Source organism: Coffea arabica, chromosome 11e, assembly GCF_036785885.1.
Source record: "Coffea arabica cultivar ET-39 chromosome 11e, Coffea Arabica ET-39 HiFi, whole genome shotgun sequence".
In the NCBI taxonomy this organism is placed as follows: domain Eukaryota; kingdom Viridiplantae; phylum Streptophyta; class Magnoliopsida; order Gentianales; family Rubiaceae; genus Coffea; species Coffea arabica.
Genome location: NC_092331.1, coordinates 59518896 through 59537793, shown reverse-complemented (window position 1 = coordinate 59537793; position 18898 = coordinate 59518896). Strand labels below are relative to the sequence as shown.

Here is an 18898-nt window from a genome sequence, read left to right as displayed (position 1 = left end):
ATAGTGGGATGTAGTTCAATCAGGTAAAAATGTGACACATATCTTAAAAACTCACCGCTGTCAAATTCTTACATGACCAGTTCAGATCTCAGTACAAGAGTTTGTACATCAAGACAACTTTACACGGGAAGCAAAGCACCTCTAAGCAATATCATCTGGAGTCGCGCTACTAAATTTGAAGGCACTGTTCCAGATCATTAGTCGCCTAAGAAACAATGCAAAGTTCAATGAAGTCCAAACTATACAACAATCTACCTCCCATGTCTCCCAACATCTACATTTCCTGAAACCGCTTTGATCGATGACTTTTCAGGCAGCAACATCCACGATAACAAAAAATGAAATCAGAAAAAACTAGGGGCTGCTAGGAGGTGCTGGCACCTATTGACAAGCTTCTAACCGCCACTTTGACAGCGCCCACAACGCTAAGATGCTCCATCGCAGGACTCAACCCTTGTTTACCCTGACTGTTACAACTACTACTTATCTGGACCCCCACAAAGTATGCTACCTGTGCAGGCATCAAGCAACAAGAGGGAACGTGCTACATTAGATGCTTACAGAGTCCATGTTGATCATGCGATGACAGGAGTAAGAGAGTGTTTGTAATAAATTCAAAATACATCGTGCGCGAGTCCATAGTAAGATCTACACTAGATGCAATATGCACCGAAATTTTCGAGAATATTGCAGAAGTAGAACATCACAAATGAGCTAAATTCAGGATTTGAGATGCTACTATCTATAAATGATTAGTCCAAGAAATCTCTTAATGTTATCGATCAGGAGATTCATTAAAAGTTACGAAGCTTGAGTACACTTTACAGAATGATTTCAGCTATCTCAAGCAGCAAGAAATGTGCAATGTGCAATAAAGGTCATGCATCTAAAACATACAGGTAATAATGCTACCATTGCATCCAATCAGGTCCTTCCAATTTGAACCGTATTTTCTTATTCCATATCCACTAACAGAGATACAAATTAAAGAACTAAACACCAATGAAGCTTTATAACAATAATGAGGAAATTAGTCTCAGACTGGGAAAAAAAGAATAACAATAAAATAAAATAATATGACATGGAAGCACGAGGAGAAGATTAATGGAAATATAAATCACTGGTGGAGGGTGTATCTGATGGTAGCGAAGCTGTATGGATAGAAAAACAATAAAATTTCTGCAATGATATACGCTTTGTAGATTCGTAATTGAACTCCCGACATTCTGAATCTAGTGGCTTACTGTCGCAATTATCACATTTCAAATCTGAATTCAATTGTCACTATCGCAATTATCATATTTCAAATCCTTTATTGACAGAAATTGATGGAGTTTCACAATTATCATATCCTTTAACTGAAAATATCACTTATCATTGAGTCATAGATCAACTGTTAGTATATTGAACCTAATTACTGAGTTATGCTGAAAGCAACAATACAATAGGTAAAATGAAACAAAAAAGTGAAAAACCAAGGAGAAAACAAAGAAGATGAGGAGGATTATCATGGTACTGAGAAAAAACCAAGAATTTGCTTGTATCTGCAAGAGAAACAAAACTATCATACTCCTTCCGTCTCACTTTGATAGTTTTGGTTTTTTTTTTTCCGCTTCACACAGTTTAAGAAAAATTAGTCAACTTTATTGGAAGGATGAATCTAGCTTACTATTTTCATAAAATACCCTTACATTAATATTATTAGTATAACTAACCATTATACCTTTTCGTTAATTGCAACAACAATATTGATGAAAAACTGCATCATTCAAGGCATGAATCAAAGCAATTAATGAATAAGGTAGATTTCATTCACTAATAACAAAGTACATTAAATAAGTGCATTCTAGAGAAGTTAAAAGCTAACCATATTCTTCAATTTGAAAGTGGACTATAATTTGGGATGGATAAAAATGGAAAACAAGACTATCAAAGTGGGACGAGGAAGTAATGCTTTAAGTGTCATATTCAGTGCAAAGGTCATGTCTTGATGCTTTAGTATTACAGGCAAATTAATGGTGCGTGTGGAAGATCCATATCCCATAAGCAATGCAGATATCCAGACTGTATAACATCAAAATTTCTTACCAAGAACTAGCTCAGTGATACAAAAGACATTCTTTAATTGACAATCAGCAAGTTTACCCAGTGATAGTAGGGGACAAAAAAAAAAGACAGTTGCTGAATGCCAAAGAATTACCTTTCCTGTAGCATTACGGACAGGTGAAATGTGAAGAAAATTCCAAAATGAAGTCTTGTCTTTTCTGATAACAAAATGGCAATACAGATGATTCAGCTATAAACATGAATTCAGTAAGCTGCTAATCAACTAGATCTTTCACTTTTATTTAACTTAGAATGAGTAAATTATTAAAAATACCTGTAATTAAGGATATGTACAGTGCATGGTCTCTCATTTCGAATGCATTCTGCTATCTGACAAAGAACAATTAGCCAGCGGTTACATTCATTTGCTTTCCTTTTATGTAGAATACTAAGATTTTGAAGCCCTCAAAGTCAAAACAAAGATTGACTACAAAACCAAATTGGAGAATAAGTTACCTGAAATTGAGTGGCAGAAACTGTGTCCAGCCCACTTAAAAATCTACAGTTACGCCCCAATACTTCATGCCGTGCATAACCTATTGAATCATGGATACAAGAACAAAATGAGAAGACTAAAGACATCGTTTTGAAGTTTTCTACCAAGTGGAAGTTCGTCAGGGTTGGATTGAGCTTGATTAAGACAGACAAACAAACAAGTTGACCGATATTTGGTAGGTACCTGTCAATTTCAGAAAGGCATCACTGGCATACACAATTGGCATGTCATGTAAGTGTGGATCAGTTCTGCAAGGAAACAGAAAGTGTTTCCAAAAAATGGAAAGCAGAACATCAATAACCTGGGGAAAGAATACAGTTATTGGGCAGCAACAGTTACAAATAGTTGGAAATTGAAACAACTCACAATACAAAGCTTTGTTTGATTCTACCAAATGATATATTAATGGAGGCACCAAGACCCATTCCAGATAGGCAGCATGCTTTTCCACACACCAATCGACCAGTGACCTCACTCGCACTATAGTGAGCTAGGACTGAGAGAATGTTGCTAATAGCAGTAGCAGCTTTCCTCTTCTCCAGCTCACTTGCCTCACAAGGCTGATCGATCTCTAATTCTACAAATCAAGGAACGTAAACATCACATGGTTTAACAAAAATGAGAATCTGATTTACAATAATCCTACTCCTCCAAATGTGAGATAAAGTAACATCTTACTATTCAGCATTTGTACGTGGGTCACTGTTTCTTCCCAAAAAGGAGAGTAACAATCCACAAAAGTGACAAACAAAAGCCCTACCTCACCCCCCAAGACACAAATTTTTACTTGCTAAAGCACTGAAAGTGGCAATGAAAGCACAATATTATGCTATTATGGCACTGGAAACATTAGAATTTGAGACAAACCTCTATCATCTGAGTTCAATAAGTAATCCAGAGCCAATCCACGTCCCACTTCCATGACTGAATCAGAAGTCACCTCTCTCCGACAGCACCCAAGAAATCCGGTTCCATCTTCACACAACTTTGAGGGATTCCTCACAACTCCGGACTTTCTCAAGATAGGCACTTGAACTCCCAGAAAGTGAACCACCCTTCCATCCTCCTTAGCAAAAACAGGACACATATGAAACAACATCCAAAATGGAGTCCCATCTTTCCTATAATTCAACAAACTAATCTGTATAGCCTTCTCTTGCCTAATTGCCTCACGAATTTCCAGAACAGATCTTCGATTAGTTTTAGGCCCCTGAAACATTCTTCCATTCTTCCCAATCACCTGGTCTTTAGAATAACCAAATATTTTCAGAAAAGCACTAGAAGCAAACACAATTGGGTGCCCAGAAATGGAAGGATCAGTTATAAGGAAACTATCACCCAATTCATCAAGTGCTTCTCTAACCCCATCTGAGTATCTAACATGAAAAGATTGTTCAATCAATCCCAGTTGTGGTTCCATATCAATCGAACTACAACAAATTTCCCCTCAAAGACTGTACCTTTACAATCAAATAACAAGCAAAATCCCATGTGGTAGTTTCACTTGCAGCTGTTTCTGCCTAAATTCAAAATTTCAACTTCAACCCATCAAAGTAATACCATACCAGGGAAAAATATCAAGCAGCGGAGAATCCATCAAAAGAGAACATAGTAAACACAAATATAGCAACTTTATACCAAAAGACAGCTTGCTGATGCATGAATTCTGTGTACTCTAGTTGAAGAAAAGCATAACGGACAAAAGGGCGAATACAAAGCATATAATACTACCAATTTGTGAGAGTTCGGTGGTCTTACTAGGAACAGTTTACAAGATGCCTTTGACGGAGTTGTCTCTACATGAAAATATCAAAAGAGAAGTATTCATACGAATGAACAAAAAGGATTAGGAGATGCCCATCACTCATTGTTCAAGCATGAATTATGTGTAGAACACTCTCAATCAAGAAGGGACTGTCGGGGGAGAGAGACGGTTTTGAGTTCACAAGTTGCAAAATATATACATATGTATATATATTCTATCAAAATTTCTCAGTTATATGACAGGGTTTTTGACGCTATTCAATCATCAGCCAGAATGTGGATGAAAAGAACTGAGGGTGGCTATTCGCCGCTAGTCTGTTTCGTCAAGGGGTTCATCTTGGATGTGTCGTGAGCAAAATCAATTCTCCCTACCCAAAAGGTTTTAATTCTTGATGTAAATCTATTGCAGAGGCGATTTTTAGCTGAGACTTGGTTTCAAACTCTCCATTCTTTAAATATCTTAAAATATATTTTAAAAACCCTTCTACTCTTAAATATTTTAAAATATTTGTTAAAATATATTATAAAAACTTTGATACAATAAAAATATTTCAAAATATCCCCAAAAACAGTTAATTCAAACTAATTTTTTGACCCTTTTGCCTTAAAGAGGGAACAAATTTTAGTGAAATCTTCTATTCCAATACTTTAATTTCCAGTCCACTGTCATATGCAACAATTAATGGAATTTACAACAAATGCAAGAATGCTACTGTAACCAAATTTCACACCTTGAAAAATAATTTTTTTTAAAGAGAAGGATATGGAAGCTGGGCGAGCACGTCTTATTAAATCGTTACATGGCGAGAAACTAAAAATCTATCGATCTGGTGTGGGTACTATCGTGTTTCCCGAATTATCTGAGGAAGTTAAATCCACGTCACTTCCAGGCGACAATTTCCAAGTGGTGGTGGCTGTGGCGGCCGCGGCATTGCTGTGGTGGAAAAGTGCAACATTAACACATTGGCAGAGATCCATGATTTTACGTGCTTAGACAAGCAAGTTGCCAAAGGTAATAAAACGTGCTCAAGGGACAACCCCAGGACACAAATTGTAATGGTAAGATGTTGTAAATAATTGTGGATATTAATTGTGCATTGAAATTTCAATTAGCTGTAGATGTGTGTGCATTCACTACGTTATTGTATTGTGACGAAATTGGGCATGTTTTGGTCGAGAAACATTTGAAATTCATAAGGATGAATAGATTAAATTTTTTGAATTAATATTCTATGTATCGATAGTATATACATTGATAAATTTTAATGCGTGTGTCGCACATGTAAAATATGATTTTTAAATTTAAATTATGATAAGTTATTATACTTTCGAATTATAATATATATAAGTTATTAATGTATAGAAAATTAATCATAATTGTTTTATGAAGAATAATCAAAGCAAGACCTGTATTTTTGGGCATTGATTTCCATTGCATACTCCGAAATATGTATGCGTCGATCAATCCAACCCAAGGACTTCATGGCAACCAATTATAATTTCTTGCTAAATACATAATTAAGAGTATCCAAGTATGCGTAGAAATTTTTTAAAAAAAAAATTGAAAAGGGAAATGAATATACAAAGCAGATATAAGCACAAAATAATAAATTAGGTAGGGATGGATTAGATGGTTTAAAAGAATGAGTGTAAATAATAGATTGCGTGTTTAAATTCTTCCACATTCCATTAAGAAAAAGCATAAAATTATAAATAGATTTTTTTTTTTTTGGAAGCAAAGACATAAATAGAAAGTTGGAACGCCAAACTCGACATTGATACTTATCCATCCACGTTATATCCAAGTCATCTAATATTCAAATTTTCTTCGAAAAAAAAAAGGTCCACATTTTCCGCATAAAAATTTCTGGTTCGACCACTAGTCCGTCCATCTTCTTTTCCAAAGATTATTTATGTCACTTCGCCTTGGCCGCGCATCGCCGCATTTCCACGCGTCCCTCAGTTTTGCCCACAAGCTTATTTTTCTTTTTAATATTTCTGGTGGTCCAATGAGCAAATCATACGCGTCAGATCAAAGCTAGCTCCAAACTGGAGACAAGGCTGAACAGATAGAGTATCATAATCTTAGCTAGAGAACAAAATAAAAGGGCAGTATCTCTTCGGGTCAATAAGAAGGAAAAATAAGTTCTGGGTGCATGTCAGAGGGTGTGGTGTCAATATGTAGCGTATTTTTGCAAACTTCCTTTTTTAGATTTTCCAGAATTGAGGGATGGAAAGGAATTACCTGCAATAGAATGGAGAAAATGGGAAGTGAACCATTATATTAAGATTTTAGACAAGAAAAGGAATGGATATTCCCGTTGAGACTACCGTAGGAATGATGCATTTGATAGAAAATACGGAAAGGAAATGAGAATTTGATAATGAATTCCATAGTTGGGTATTCCTTATCTCTTGTTGCATTGCCAAATAAATAGGGATTAAATTTTTATACATCGTTAATAGATGTGTTAGTGGATCTCGATGCATATCATATGATGTAATATTTCAAATTGAAATCTAATAAATTGTGTAACATGCATCAAGATCCATTTATCTGTACATTAATATTATACAAAATATTAACTCAGTAGATAAAAATAAATACCAACACCATTCCTTAGATTTGCTGGTTTTACCACTTGGAAGACGAAGCGGACATTCAGCAAGAAAAGGATGCTCTATCTTTGATTTGGTGATTATTGATGATAGTATTAGGCCCTGCTTGATAATTCAGTACAACACCTTAATTTAATGGATTCGAATTTTAACATATTTAGACCGTTTGATAATAAAAAATTAAATATTTGAATTAATTAAGTGACACTTAATTTTTTAGGCAAAACTTACTCCTAAAATTAAGTGATAAACTATTCACTTATCACTGAATGTGGTATGCACTCACATGTATTAGATTTAATATTTAACAATTCAATAACTTAATGCATTTAGATTTCAGATTTCATAATTCAGTTTTTAGATTTCAGTTTTATCATCCACACCCTTAATTTCATAAATCTAACTTATCTAAGGGTCTGTTTGATAACATAAAAAAGTGCTGAATCTGAATTTTTTCAGATATTCAGATGTTTTGAGTGTTTGATAAATGAAAATCTATTTGCTGAACTTGTTAAGTAGTTCTGAACTTGTGTGTATTTTTTTCAACACAAGAATCCTAACTGAATGCTTAATTCTGATAGAAATCAATAGAATTACTTCAATTATCTTATCTTATCTATCAAATCTACCTTTGTTTGTTAATTATGTTCAAAATTCTTATCTAATTAAATAATCTAATATTATCTATCTAATGATTTTCTATTTCTTTTTTCTCCCTTTTGAATGATTTTCACATCTTCTCTATACTCCTCATATAATATATTTCATCTTTTATATTAATTTGATTTAAAAATAAATATTGTCATTTTCATACCTAACATTTTTAGCTAATTAAATCATAGGTTCTATTTCTTTTTTGGATGAAAAGATATAAGGACAAATTTGTCAAATTTAACTTATTAAGCATTCAGTTATAAATGTTTACCAAACAATATAAATAGGTTTAACATTAAAATTCAGACATTCATATATTTCTTTTCAGTACTTAAAATTCGGCAAATTAATTGTTTCAGTATTCAGATTTCAGAATTCAGACTTTAGAATTCAGATTCAGTTTTATCAAATGGAACCTAACTTGTTTGACCTGCAACGGCAATATTATTGTTGTAAAAAACTTCATTTACAGATCTCAGCAGGGGAAAAAAAAGTAGTAATAACTAAAGAGATCCTTCCTTAAAATATAAAATAAAAACTTAGTTGATAACCTTTCATGTTCATAATCTAGATTAGGAATTTGGTCAGAGATGAAGACCTTACATGAATTGCTAGATCGTATTTCATAGACTTCAAGGGAGTGCTCAATTACGTAAAGAAGTGTTGCATGATTGTCGCCATTGATGATGCTAAATAACATCAATACGAGACCCTTTATATAAGCAATATTAGCAATTTGGTAATACACTTGCTATTTTCTTAAAAATCCTTTAAATTAATCATTGCTCATTATTATTCAAAAATTTGATTGGGTAAGTTAAGACTCGAGAAATTAGAGCTTATGAGTTTAGATCCTTTTTTCTCCTTTCCGCCTCTTAAGTAAATCCCACCACTTTCCTACTATGAAAAGGGGAAAAAAAAATTGTCCGCTTAAAATAATTTCCCGATAATTGGTTATTAGCTATTGGCCACTACTGGACTCATTGTCTACAAGTTTTTGTGTGTGGGGGGGGGGAGTCAAAATCTGGCGTCTGTTGTTGAGCTCGGCCACCACTGGGTCTGTGACGCTTTTAAAAAGGGAAAATCGTTTAAAACGTCCCACACATTTTGTAAAATGATATTTTTCGTTCCTTATTTTTAAAATGTAATTTTATGTTTCTTACAAACTTAGATTGGTCAAATTTGGTTCCTACCTAAGTTTCCGACTAGCATTTGGTTGGAATCCATCACGTACCTTGCACGTGATCATTTTTTAAGGGTAAAATTATCAAATTAATTTTACACAATTCGATCCATAGTCACTCATATTTCACAAAATGAATTTTTTCATCCCTCGTATTTCACAAAATGAATTTTTGTATCCCTCATTGATCATGTGTATGAATAGTTTTTTTTTAAAAAATATATATGTATCTATTTAATTTCATTTGAACAATATAAATAGCACGCGTATAACTACCATTAGCCTATTTAGACGAAATCAAATAATTTCAACATTGTCGAGTATTTATATCGAATTAAATTTGGATAAAAAAAATAATCAAAGAAAAAGTATGATAAAAAGAAGTAAGTAATTGGCACTTTCAAATTTTAAAACAATCACAAAGTAAATAATTCAATTGTTGGTCTTAAAGGTGGCGAGTAGAAATTTCAAATTTAAATTGCAATTCATTAGCATGACTGTAGAATTCGAATTAGGACCCATTAATTGGATGACCTTATTATACAACTCAATAAATAAATTATTGCTAAAGAGAAAAGACCACAAATATTGAACAAATTCACATGGTGAAATCAAATAAATATATTCATGAGTTTAAAATAAAATTATTAGTTTTAAACTCATATATATATATTGAATAGCATGTATACAATTACAATTAACCTGTTTGGGTGAAATTAAATAGAGATATATTACATGTTATTCGCATTATTCAAGTGAATTTAAATAGATATATACGTGAATTTTAAAAAACTATTCATACACATAGTTAATGAGGGATAAAAAAAACTCATTTTATAAAATATGAGGAATGAAAAAATTCATTTTATAAAATTTGTTCTCCATTTAGTACTTTAGATTTTATAAAAAAAGAAAAAAAATCGAAAAGACTACAAAAATCTGATTTGTAATCTATAATCAATTAAAATAATAATCGAAAACAAGAGTTCATTAATAAATGTTTTTTCCCCAAACTCCCCTACCTAATATAAATCAAATGCAAACTAAATGGGTTTAGGAAAGGTGGCTCCAGTCGACCGTAGTACGCTAGCTAGTGGTGCTACTGAACAGCGAAGTGCAAACTGCAAAGTGACACTTACCAATCTATCGCAGATCCGGGCTCCAACTCCACTGGCACCCGATCTTACACCGGCTCCGACCCGCCTGCCCCGCTCCTTCTTCCCTGCATCTCTCCAACATTATCTCCGATCAGGTATTCAATTCATCAGTCCAGTCGCCGATCACTTGTTTCCTTTTCACATTTTCTCATTCCCTACGGTGGATCTTTCTTTGTACATTCTAAAGCGAGCTTATTTAAATTATTAGGGTTATTCATCAATGAAATATAAGGATGCATTTCTACCAATTCCTTCTCTAATTCTGGCCTGTAATTGGATTTGTTAATTTCGCTTACTATTCAAACCGTCACATTTGCTGCTGTATTTCTTTTTTGACGAAAATTTTGCATCAGTGCTTTTATTTAGTGTATATGTATGTAAATTGTGGCTAAATGTAGTAGATTGAATCTATACTGCTGTCTCAACTCGAGGTCTGGTCGTTTAGTTTGTAGAAAAAAAATTTTATAATTCAAAAGCTGCAGAATTTAATTTTTGCCAGGAATTGCATTAGTCCTTTTTTTTTTTCAACGTGTCTGTATCGTGTGGCCATTTTGTAAATGGAGTATTTATGTATAGCGCAGTAGAAATTTGGGGTGAAGTTCTAAGAGATGGGCGTGCTTAATGTTGCAGAATTCATTTTTCGGTTGCAAAGCTGCAGAGGTTAATTTTGGTGCAAGAATGAACTTTTTGGGGCTGCGGTCAAATCAGACTGCAGCTTCTTCTGAGCAATCTTATGCTCAAGAAATTCAAGGAGATGCACATCAGCGTGTGAAACTTGCAACAACTCTAGAGGGTCTTATTGCTGAAGATCCATTTCCTGAAAATATGGTGGCTGAAAGTAGGAATGGAGATAGTGAAGTGTACGGGACTGAAAATGGGAGTTTTGACCACACAAGTGCAAAGAGTAACTCTCATGTAGAAGGCACACATGTTGATGTTTCTGAAGATGAGGGATGGATAGCCATTCCATACAGTACAGCCTCTTTTCTTTCCTTTCTGTTTTGGTTTTTATCATGCTATCTTAGTGGTGGTGTCACCAAACCAACTTGATAAATTTTAAGAGAAAGTGTGCGGCTTAGTCTTTATCTTTTCTGCAGCCAATGTATTGATTTCACTATTTTGGAAAGTCCAGTGTGTGTGTGTGTGTTTTTTTTTAAAATTTTAAAAAAATGTCATGATATGCTTTTCCTCTATTGAGAGAGTAAAACATATGCTGGAAACTATTTTTTGTTCTTCCTATTTTTGAAATGGATTCCTGAGATTTCTTGAATGGCTTCCAATAAAGCTGAAGATAAGATTAATCATAACCATGTATTCTTCTCCAGAGGAACTTCCTCGGAATTGGAGTGATGCACCAGATATGTCCTTGTTTCGTCCTCTGGACCGCTCTTTTGTATTTCCAGGTAGTTCATCTTCAGGGGCATCCTTCAGCTTTCATTTTCATATTTTCATTTCTGCTACCCTTTTTTGTTTAGCAAAAGAGTTCAGGTTTCAGTTTATAATTTATTCTTCCCTCCCGCCTCTTGTTCCTTCTGATTTTCTGAAGTTTTCTGTTTCACAGGTGAGCAACTTCATATATTACTCTGCTTGTCGGCATGTAAGCAGGATATGGAAATTATTACACCCTTTAAAGTGGCTGCGGTGATGAATAAAAATGGTTTTGGACATAGTCCCGAGAAAGAGAACAGTAACGCCAGTGGTGAAAATAATCCTGTTCCAGAAAGAATGAAGGAAGGGAGTTCCGATGATCAAGATGTGAATCTGCATAGCCCGAATAAAGGCAGAAGGGATTCACAAAATTATATTTCTGATGGTGAATCTCTTCTTAGAATGGAAGATCACAGAAGGCAGACTGAAATGTTACTGAAAAAATTTGAAAACTCGCATTTTTTTGTTCGAATTGCAGAGTCAGATGAGCCACTTTGGTCTAAAAGAAGAGCTCCATCAGAATCTCTGGATTCTTCAGAAGTGGCTGAGAAGTTTAATATTGATAGTTCAATAAGTAAGAGTGCAAGAAGAAAGGTTGCTCTAAGCGCAATTGTCGATAGAGGAAGCTGCGATTCGAGCATCACTGGGGGTTTGGCAAGAAATGCTATCAAGTGTCTCTCTCTTCCCAATGGAGATATAGTGGTATGCTTTACATAATTCTATCCCATCTTGAATATTTTATCTCATGTTTGTTGAGAATTATAAGTATGGTATCTGAGCGTTCATATTTTGGAACTAAGAACCTACGTTTTTTTTGGTATTCTGATATGTAAAGAAGTTTCTTTTTATTGTTACCTGATTATCTTTTTCCAAAATAGATATTTCCTTTAATCATGACATTTATTGGGTTGGAGTACTACTGATTTTCATTCCATCTTATTGTTTGGAAGGATGCAGGTGCTTTTACAGATAAATGTTGGTGTAGATTTGCTCAGAGATCCTGTTCTGGAAGTTCTTCAATTCGAGAGGCATCAGGACAGAGCTTTGTCTCCTGAGAAAGGGGAGAATCTTGTTGGCGTGGATCATGATCCATGTGGGGAATTATTGAGGTGGTTGCTTCCTTTGGATAATTCCATACCTCCTCCATCTCGTCCTTTATCACCACCTCAACTAAGTATGAGTTCAAGCATCCGGAGCACGTCCATAAGAGCTAGTGCATCTGCCTCATCTGGTTCTCAGCTTTTCTCTTTTGGCCATTTTAGAAGTTATTCCATGTCATCCCTGCCACCAAATAGTACACCAACCCCATCTGTTACAACCCCCAGTCCCAAACCAAACACTGACCTTGATGACAGGGATCAGTTCTCATTTCAGAAGATTGAAATTAGTCAAAAGAACAGGAGTGAAGGGCTTTTATCATTCCGAGGTGTGTCATTGGAGCCAGAGCGATTTTCTACTCGCTGTGGTCTGGAAGGCATTTATACACCAGGAAGACGGTGGAGAAGGAAAATTGAAATAATTCAACCTGTAGAAATTTGTTCTACTGCTGCAGATTGCAACTCAGATAACCTTGTTTGTGTTCAAGTGAAGGTCAGCCCTGTTTTCTCTTATTGTCATTAACACTGTTAGCGTCTCATAATGTGGTCGGAAGCCCGTTTTTATAGTAGATCTGCTAGATCATTTATGAAATGAATATTGAATTAAAAAAACGACAGTTAAACTATGGTACTAGTTCCTTTTTATGTTTGTTCTGCCTACTTTGGCTCGAAGGAACCTTCTGATGAAACTTCTGATGTATATTCATTTACTTGTATTGCAGAACATCTCTCCTGTTCATTTGCAAGAGGTTGTGGTGTATATAGATGCCATTACAATCGTCTATGAAGAGGCTTCAACTGGTGGACCACCTTTGTGTTTTCCAATTGCATGCATTGAAGCTGGCAATGAGCACAGTTTGCCAAATTTAGAACTCAGGTTGCTTTTCACCTATGGTTCAGTATTAGGTCTTGAAACCATTTTTTATGCTTGGAAAACCAAGAGGTTTCTTAACTTTTCTCTCATGAGTATAAATTGCCTATGCTTTCACATTCATTTACTTGTGTTCATCGACTTGAATGCATCACCCAGGTCATGTATTTAACGAAACAAATGGACTTTAATAGACTAGTAAGTGTTGCTAATCTAGATTCCCTAGAATCTCAATCGTTTAGTTGTTATGCTGTCTTTCCAGGAGAGGGGAAGAACACTCCTTTATTCTTAAACCAGCAGCTTCATTATGGAAGAGCCCTAGAAGTCATAGTGAAAAAAGTTTTGAGTCATCAAGTTTAGCCGCTGGAAATGCAGCAACAACTTGGCGTCAATCCATTTACAACGAAGGAAAACAAAGTGGCTCGTCTGCTGATCAGTATGCAATTCTTGTATCATGTAGGAGCAACTTCACTGGTATAAATTACTGCTGATTATCTGTTAGTTACGGTACCGAATTGGTTAATATAATTATACTTCATTTATACCTATATGTTATTAAATTCTAGAATCAAGGTTGTTCTTCAAACAAGCTACAAGCTGGAGGCCACGTATATCTAGGGATATTATGATATCTGTTGCTTCTGAAAGGTCAAGACAAGCTATTGGATCTGATGGAAGAGTTGCTCCGCTTCCAGTTCAGGTTTTACCTAAATCTGAGAAGCAAATGTGTTCTTTATTTCTCTATTTGCAAAGCATTTATCTTGATTCTTGAAACTGTCAGGTGTTAACACTTCAGGCTTCAAATTTGACATCTGAAGATCTTACATTGACAGTTCTTGCTCCAGCATCATTTACTTCACCACCATCTGTTCTGTCATTGAGTTCTTCACCATCATCACCAGCAAGCCCATTTATCAATTCTTCTGAGTTGACAACAAGAGTGAGTAGTGAAAGAAGCAGCAATGCTGGCCATACACAAGTCTCAGTTTTCGTGGATCAAGGTCAGGGAGGGAAAGGTGGATATCAGTCTATTTCATTGAATGCTGAAGTTATTCATTTATCTGATGTCCTTCCGAGCAATGATTTAGGCTGTACACATCTCTGGTTGCAAAGTAGAGTGCCACTTGGGTAATCTCCCTCTCTTTCCTTTACACGCACACGCACATACAGAAAACACCATTGTAGTGTTTTTTTTCCTCTCAATTTCAATCTGCCCCCTCTTGAACTAAGCTTGGTTGCATCAGATGCATTCCTGCTCAGTGTACATCAACTATCAAGCTTGAGGTACTTCCTTTGAGGGATGGAATCATTGCTCTTGATTCTTTGCAGATTGGCGTTAAGGAGAAAGGTATCTCTGGGTCCTTTTGTTGAGTTCATATCTTGTTTGTGATTGTTCTTGAGATTATAAGGTTTTTGTATTAAAACCAAGATGAGTAGTGAAGTATTGCATATCATCCTTTGACTCTGATATGTTTCAATCAGTGATTATGAACACAAATTATCTAAAAAATCAAAAGATTTAACCTATGAAATGTTGTCTAGGAAAAGCAAACAATCAGAAGTGTTGTCTAGGAACATTTAGCCAAAAGATGTCAAATTTTTCTTGCAATAATTACCTGATACAAACTGCACAGATACAGGGAAGGAGATTTGTTTGCAACACTTGATTTTACAAAGAATGTTGATTGTTTGGGGTCAAGGATGGCTTCTGAGTTAATGACTTGATGTTGATACCAGTTACCAATTCGATTGGGTTTTCACTTTTGATGCATGCAGTTTCTTCAATTTGTAGAATTGTAAAGGCTATACAGACTAGGCTTATATGTAACTTGTCTGGTATATGACCTTGTTTATGTCCTTTATCCATTTTTGTTTTGTTCTGGTGTTTGGCAGGGCTTACCTATGTGCCTGAGCATTCACTAAAGATTAATGCTACGTCTAGCATTGCCACAGGAATGGTCTGACGGACTGTTGAGTGGTGTAGAGACCAAACAGGCATACATAGTCATGTACGATTTACAGATTCAAGTAAAGGTTAGAATAGGAGATATGCTGTTAAAGCTGTATTTGTACAAATTGAGTTCCGTGAAAAACAATTCAATTTCTCAAATTTTCAATTTGAGTTTTCATTCATTGTGAATATGTACGGGGCCATTTTGATTTATTTTTTGTTTTTTCCCTTTTTTTTTTTTTTAAAAAAAAAACAATTTCGATAGAGGTAATTTATCTTTTCTATGAAATGTCATTGTGGCTACTGGAATATTGTAGTTTTATCTCTTGCAAAATTTTAGTTCTGATCCTAAGACATCATCAGGGAATACTTGCAGCTGCGGATATAAAATCCCATTCAGAGGCTGAGACTGCCCCTTCCCAGAGCTTCCTGGGTTTATAGCTTAGCATAGTTCCCTGACCAAACTTTTATTCCTCTGCCAATGTCTGCATTTTTTTTAATCCAAGGTGCGATATTCTCGCGAAGATTGCTTTTGCAAGTTGCACCAACTCTTAATGGAAACCTGAGCTAGTAGTGGTTAGGCAAGTGGTGCTTTTCGGATATTTGCAGCAGAGCCACAATCATATTCGACAGTGCCAAAATCCGACTGTAGTTGAAGGACACTGGAGATTCAACTGCAATCCAGTCATTCTCCGGAGATTTGTCAAGTGGCCAGTTTGCCATCAACAATTGTCATGCGACGTGCATACTTTCGATTGTTCTTTTCACTCGGAGACTAGATGAGGAGAAAGAAGAAAAGATACAAAGTACGATGGGATTTTATCAACTGTTCTCTCCTCGTTGGGATGATGTTTATCTCTTTGCAAGTGTCAACCTTTTTCCTAGGAGAATTCGAGTTAATTGCTGCGGATTTGCCTCTAAATTGGAGAATGTAAATCAACACTCAAAAACTGAACCAAGTTGTCCTTGGGTTTTTAGCTTCAGACAGGCCATCCATTTTCACCTTGCTAAAGGATCGAAGACGCTTCTCGTACGTTAGTTTCAAACTTGAGGTTTAGTGTGTAGTTCATTTTGTGGCAATTTTTTTTTTTTTTTTTTTGTCTTCACAGTGGGTATCTGGGGCTTATGGACTGGTAATACCGTACGACTCCAACTAATCCCATTGCGGATGGAGAGAGAGGCTGCCCAGCATCATCCCACCAATGTTTACCCGGGATTTGAACGTGCACGGAGACTCTCATCCAACTGGGCTACAACCATCCGCTCTAGCCCGGGGGCAGTTCATTTTGTGGCAATTGATGTCCTTAAACATCAAATAAAACTGTAGAAGAATGTAGCATGGGTCCATTATTTTCATGGCTTGGTGTAAAAGAAATAAAAAGAGACACATCAATCGCAATAAGGGGAGATAAAAATTACATGGACGTTAACATTTAATAGTAGCTTTCAGAGGGGTCACTTTATCAATTTATAATACAAATTAAGAAGGGATATTCTCTATAAAAAAAATATATGTTGAAACAACCATCAGCTTATCATGTTCTACAGTTATACATTAGCAAATAAAATAGTGCTCGCAAGTCAACTCAGCCTTGACAAAAATCCGCTACAGTAGTGTTTTCCAGAGCAACTGTCCAGTCTGATCTATTAACATTTTATTACACTTGTACGGTTTTAAGTTGCAGAATAATTTGCACATCTCTCTCTTGTCTCGCAGATCAATTCGTCTGTTGTTTCATCCTAGATCTGTGGATGCATTTCCGTTCTAGCGTAAAATTATGCTTGAATTGATAATTTTTTTGAAAAGTTTGTAAAAAAAAAATATATATACTGTAACGATCTAATACACGCGAAATAAAAAGATAAATATTCATGCAAAAAGTGAACATCTTTTGAAAAAAATAAATAACAATCCAAATAAGAAATCGTAGTCGAAACTTTTTAAATATTACTATTTTTTGCAGTTCATGTATAAGTGACTTGCTGCAACGAGTTATTTTTCCAATTCGGGCTTCAATATCATCCAACTCAATCCACATGTTTCATGGCTTTCTTCAATTTCAGAGAAAAAGAAAACCCCCACCTCACCTCACCTCAGCCTCACATGCAAATAAACCTTTTGTCAATCATCAAAAGTCAAAGAATTTGGTGAAACACTGCAACTTCCTTTCCCTAAAATTGTTGAACAAAAATATCATAGCAGCAGCAGCAGCAGCAGCAGCAGTCTTGGTAGATAATGAATGAAAAACCTAATCGAAGCCAGCCAGGGCCAGGGGTGGCTTTCACATGCAGCTATGCTCCCATTTCAACCCCATATCGTATTTTCTATTTTAATATCATTATGTGCCCATTAAAGTCTACTCTCCGCCCCCTATCCCTTGTAAATATTAATATTGGTGAAAATTAAACAACCAAAGGAATTTTGCCGCAACCTACTCGCACTTTGATGGTCAACATTTGAAGAAGGGTGCAACTCATTTATCCAAGTCAGCATAGAAGATAGGGATGGGGGCACTGCTGTTTTCAGACTCCCTTCACTGTGCCCCTCCCCAACTTTCGAATCTTCCCTTTGGCAGATTGTTTGTTTTTTTGTGTAATTATTATTATTATTATTATTAAGCCAGTGCTTAGAAGTTATCCCACTCATTGGCTGCTGATCATATGATTAAATTTCATTTTGTTTTCCGTGTCTCAGAGTTTTTTTATTTATTTAATTTTATAGAAATATGCGTGTTGATAACTACGTGATGTATATGAAATAAAAAAATAACATCAAAAAATCACTTTAAAAACTTTTCACGAGCTAACAATCCAACAGGTCCTTCATTTCTTATGTTTCAAAATATATGATTCGTGTTTCTTCTATTTTTCTTTTCTTGAGAAAATACGAACCAGATATGGTCTGGAATTTCACTTCTTTTCTCCACTAATCTGCTTGATCAACAGATTAGAATTCACGATGGCTTTTTTCTGTTAAGTGGAAAAACAGAGAAAAATAATTTAAGATTTAAGAAAAAAAAACCCTTAATATCATTCCTGACGCCCGTGTTGGCGTCCGCACACTTGAGGCGGACACGTCACCGTACATGTGGGTCCCGCCCTCTTATTCTCTCTCGTGCCCAGGCTGCCCATTCTTTCCACTTCTCACTTCTTGAAAACTGACAGCTCTCCTCTTCAATACCGCTCGAATTTCCAAAACTGCCCCTCCAACTAAAACGTTTGCAAGAGCCTCAGTATTTTTTAATTCGTGGATTTAAATGAAGCCTGCTCTCAGTTTTAGCCAAGGTGCGATTGGAATTTTTTTACAGACAAATATTTATAGTTTTTGTGAATGTTCTTCCAATGCATCTTTTACTTGATATTTTCTCTTCGCGTGCATCATATTTTAAAAAATATTATAGTAATTTTTCTTTAAGAATTTCTCAAAATATGCAATCAAAATGCATTTTGAAAATTTAACCATATTTTATTTCTTAATAAATTTAAACTTGTGTTCCTATTCAGTTTGGTTATTCTTTGAACTAAATTTAAACAAATTTTAATCAAATTAAACTCAATTGACTTGATTCGAT

General features: G+C 35.2%; 2 protein-coding genes across 5 annotated transcripts; one reads left to right on the top strand and one right to left on the bottom strand.

The window, feature by feature from the left end:
- Positions 1 to 43: 43 nt before the first annotated feature.
- On the bottom strand, positions 44 to 4814 carry LOC113719477 (protein TWIN LOV 1). Of its 3 annotated transcripts, none has more exons than XM_072071828.1 (8): positions 4361 to 4814; positions 3470 to 4122; positions 2969 to 3179; positions 2786 to 2850; positions 2563 to 2642; positions 2381 to 2436; positions 2201 to 2264; positions 44 to 511 (listed from the first exon to the last, which is right to left on the bottom strand). In XM_072071828.1, exons 2-8 carry the CDS (start codon positions 4020 to 4022, stop codon positions 365 to 367), a joined length of 1176 nt encoding a protein of 391 aa, XP_071927929.1. In that variant the 5' UTR covers positions 4023 to 4122; positions 4361 to 4814; the 3' UTR covers positions 44 to 364. The 3 variants fall into 3 exon arrangements, with proteins under 3 accessions (XP_071927929.1, XP_071927930.1, XP_027100476.1); XM_072071829.1 differs by having other exon boundaries at positions 3470 to 3847; XM_027244675.2 differs by having other exon boundaries at positions 3470 to 4814.
- Positions 4815 to 9882: 5068 nt separating this feature from the next.
- LOC113719194 (uncharacterized) lies at positions 9883 to 15517 on the top strand. Of its 2 annotated transcripts, none has more exons than XM_027244320.2 (11): positions 9883 to 10074; positions 10610 to 10952; positions 11305 to 11382; positions 11541 to 12109; positions 12365 to 12997; positions 13227 to 13381; positions 13638 to 13849; positions 13942 to 14075; positions 14157 to 14503; positions 14620 to 14723; positions 15269 to 15517. In XM_027244320.2, the coding sequence occupies exons 2-11, from the start codon at positions 10658 to 10660 to the stop codon at positions 15337 to 15339; spliced, it is 2598 nt and encodes an 865-aa protein (XP_027100121.1). In that variant the 5' UTR covers positions 9883 to 10074; positions 10610 to 10657; the 3' UTR covers positions 15340 to 15517. The 2 variants fall into 2 exon arrangements, with proteins under 2 accessions (XP_027100121.1, XP_071928601.1); XM_072072500.1 differs by having other exon boundaries at positions 9937 to 10074; positions 11886 to 12109.
- Positions 15518 to 18898: the final 3381 nt, after the last annotated feature.

Bases quoted from the DNA above. Each gene is read 5' to 3' on its own strand.
- LOC113719194 (XM_027244320.2), top strand. From the start codon at position 10,658: ATGAACTTTTTGGGGCTGCGGTCAAATCAGACTGCAGCTTCTTCTGAG. The intron at 12,110-12,364 runs GTATGCTTTACA...GGAAGGATGCAG, and splicing joins TTCCCAATGGAGATATAGTG to GTGCTTTTACAGATAAATGT. The intron at 14,504-14,619 runs GTAATCTCCCTC...TGGTTGCATCAG, and splicing joins CAAAGTAGAGTGCCACTTGG to ATGCATTCCTGCTCAGTGTA.
- LOC113719477 (XM_027244675.2), bottom strand. From the start codon at position 4,022: ATGGAACCACAACTGGGATTGATTGAACAATCTTTTCATGTTAGATAC. The intron at 2,437-2,562 runs GTAACTTATTCT...GTTCTTTGTCAG, and splicing joins TTTCTGCCACTCAATTTCAG to ATAGCAGAATGCATTCGAAA. The intron at 512-2,200 runs GTAATTCTTTGG...ATGCCTGCACAG, and splicing joins TCCGTAATGCTACAGGAAAG to GTAGCATACTTTGTGGGGGT.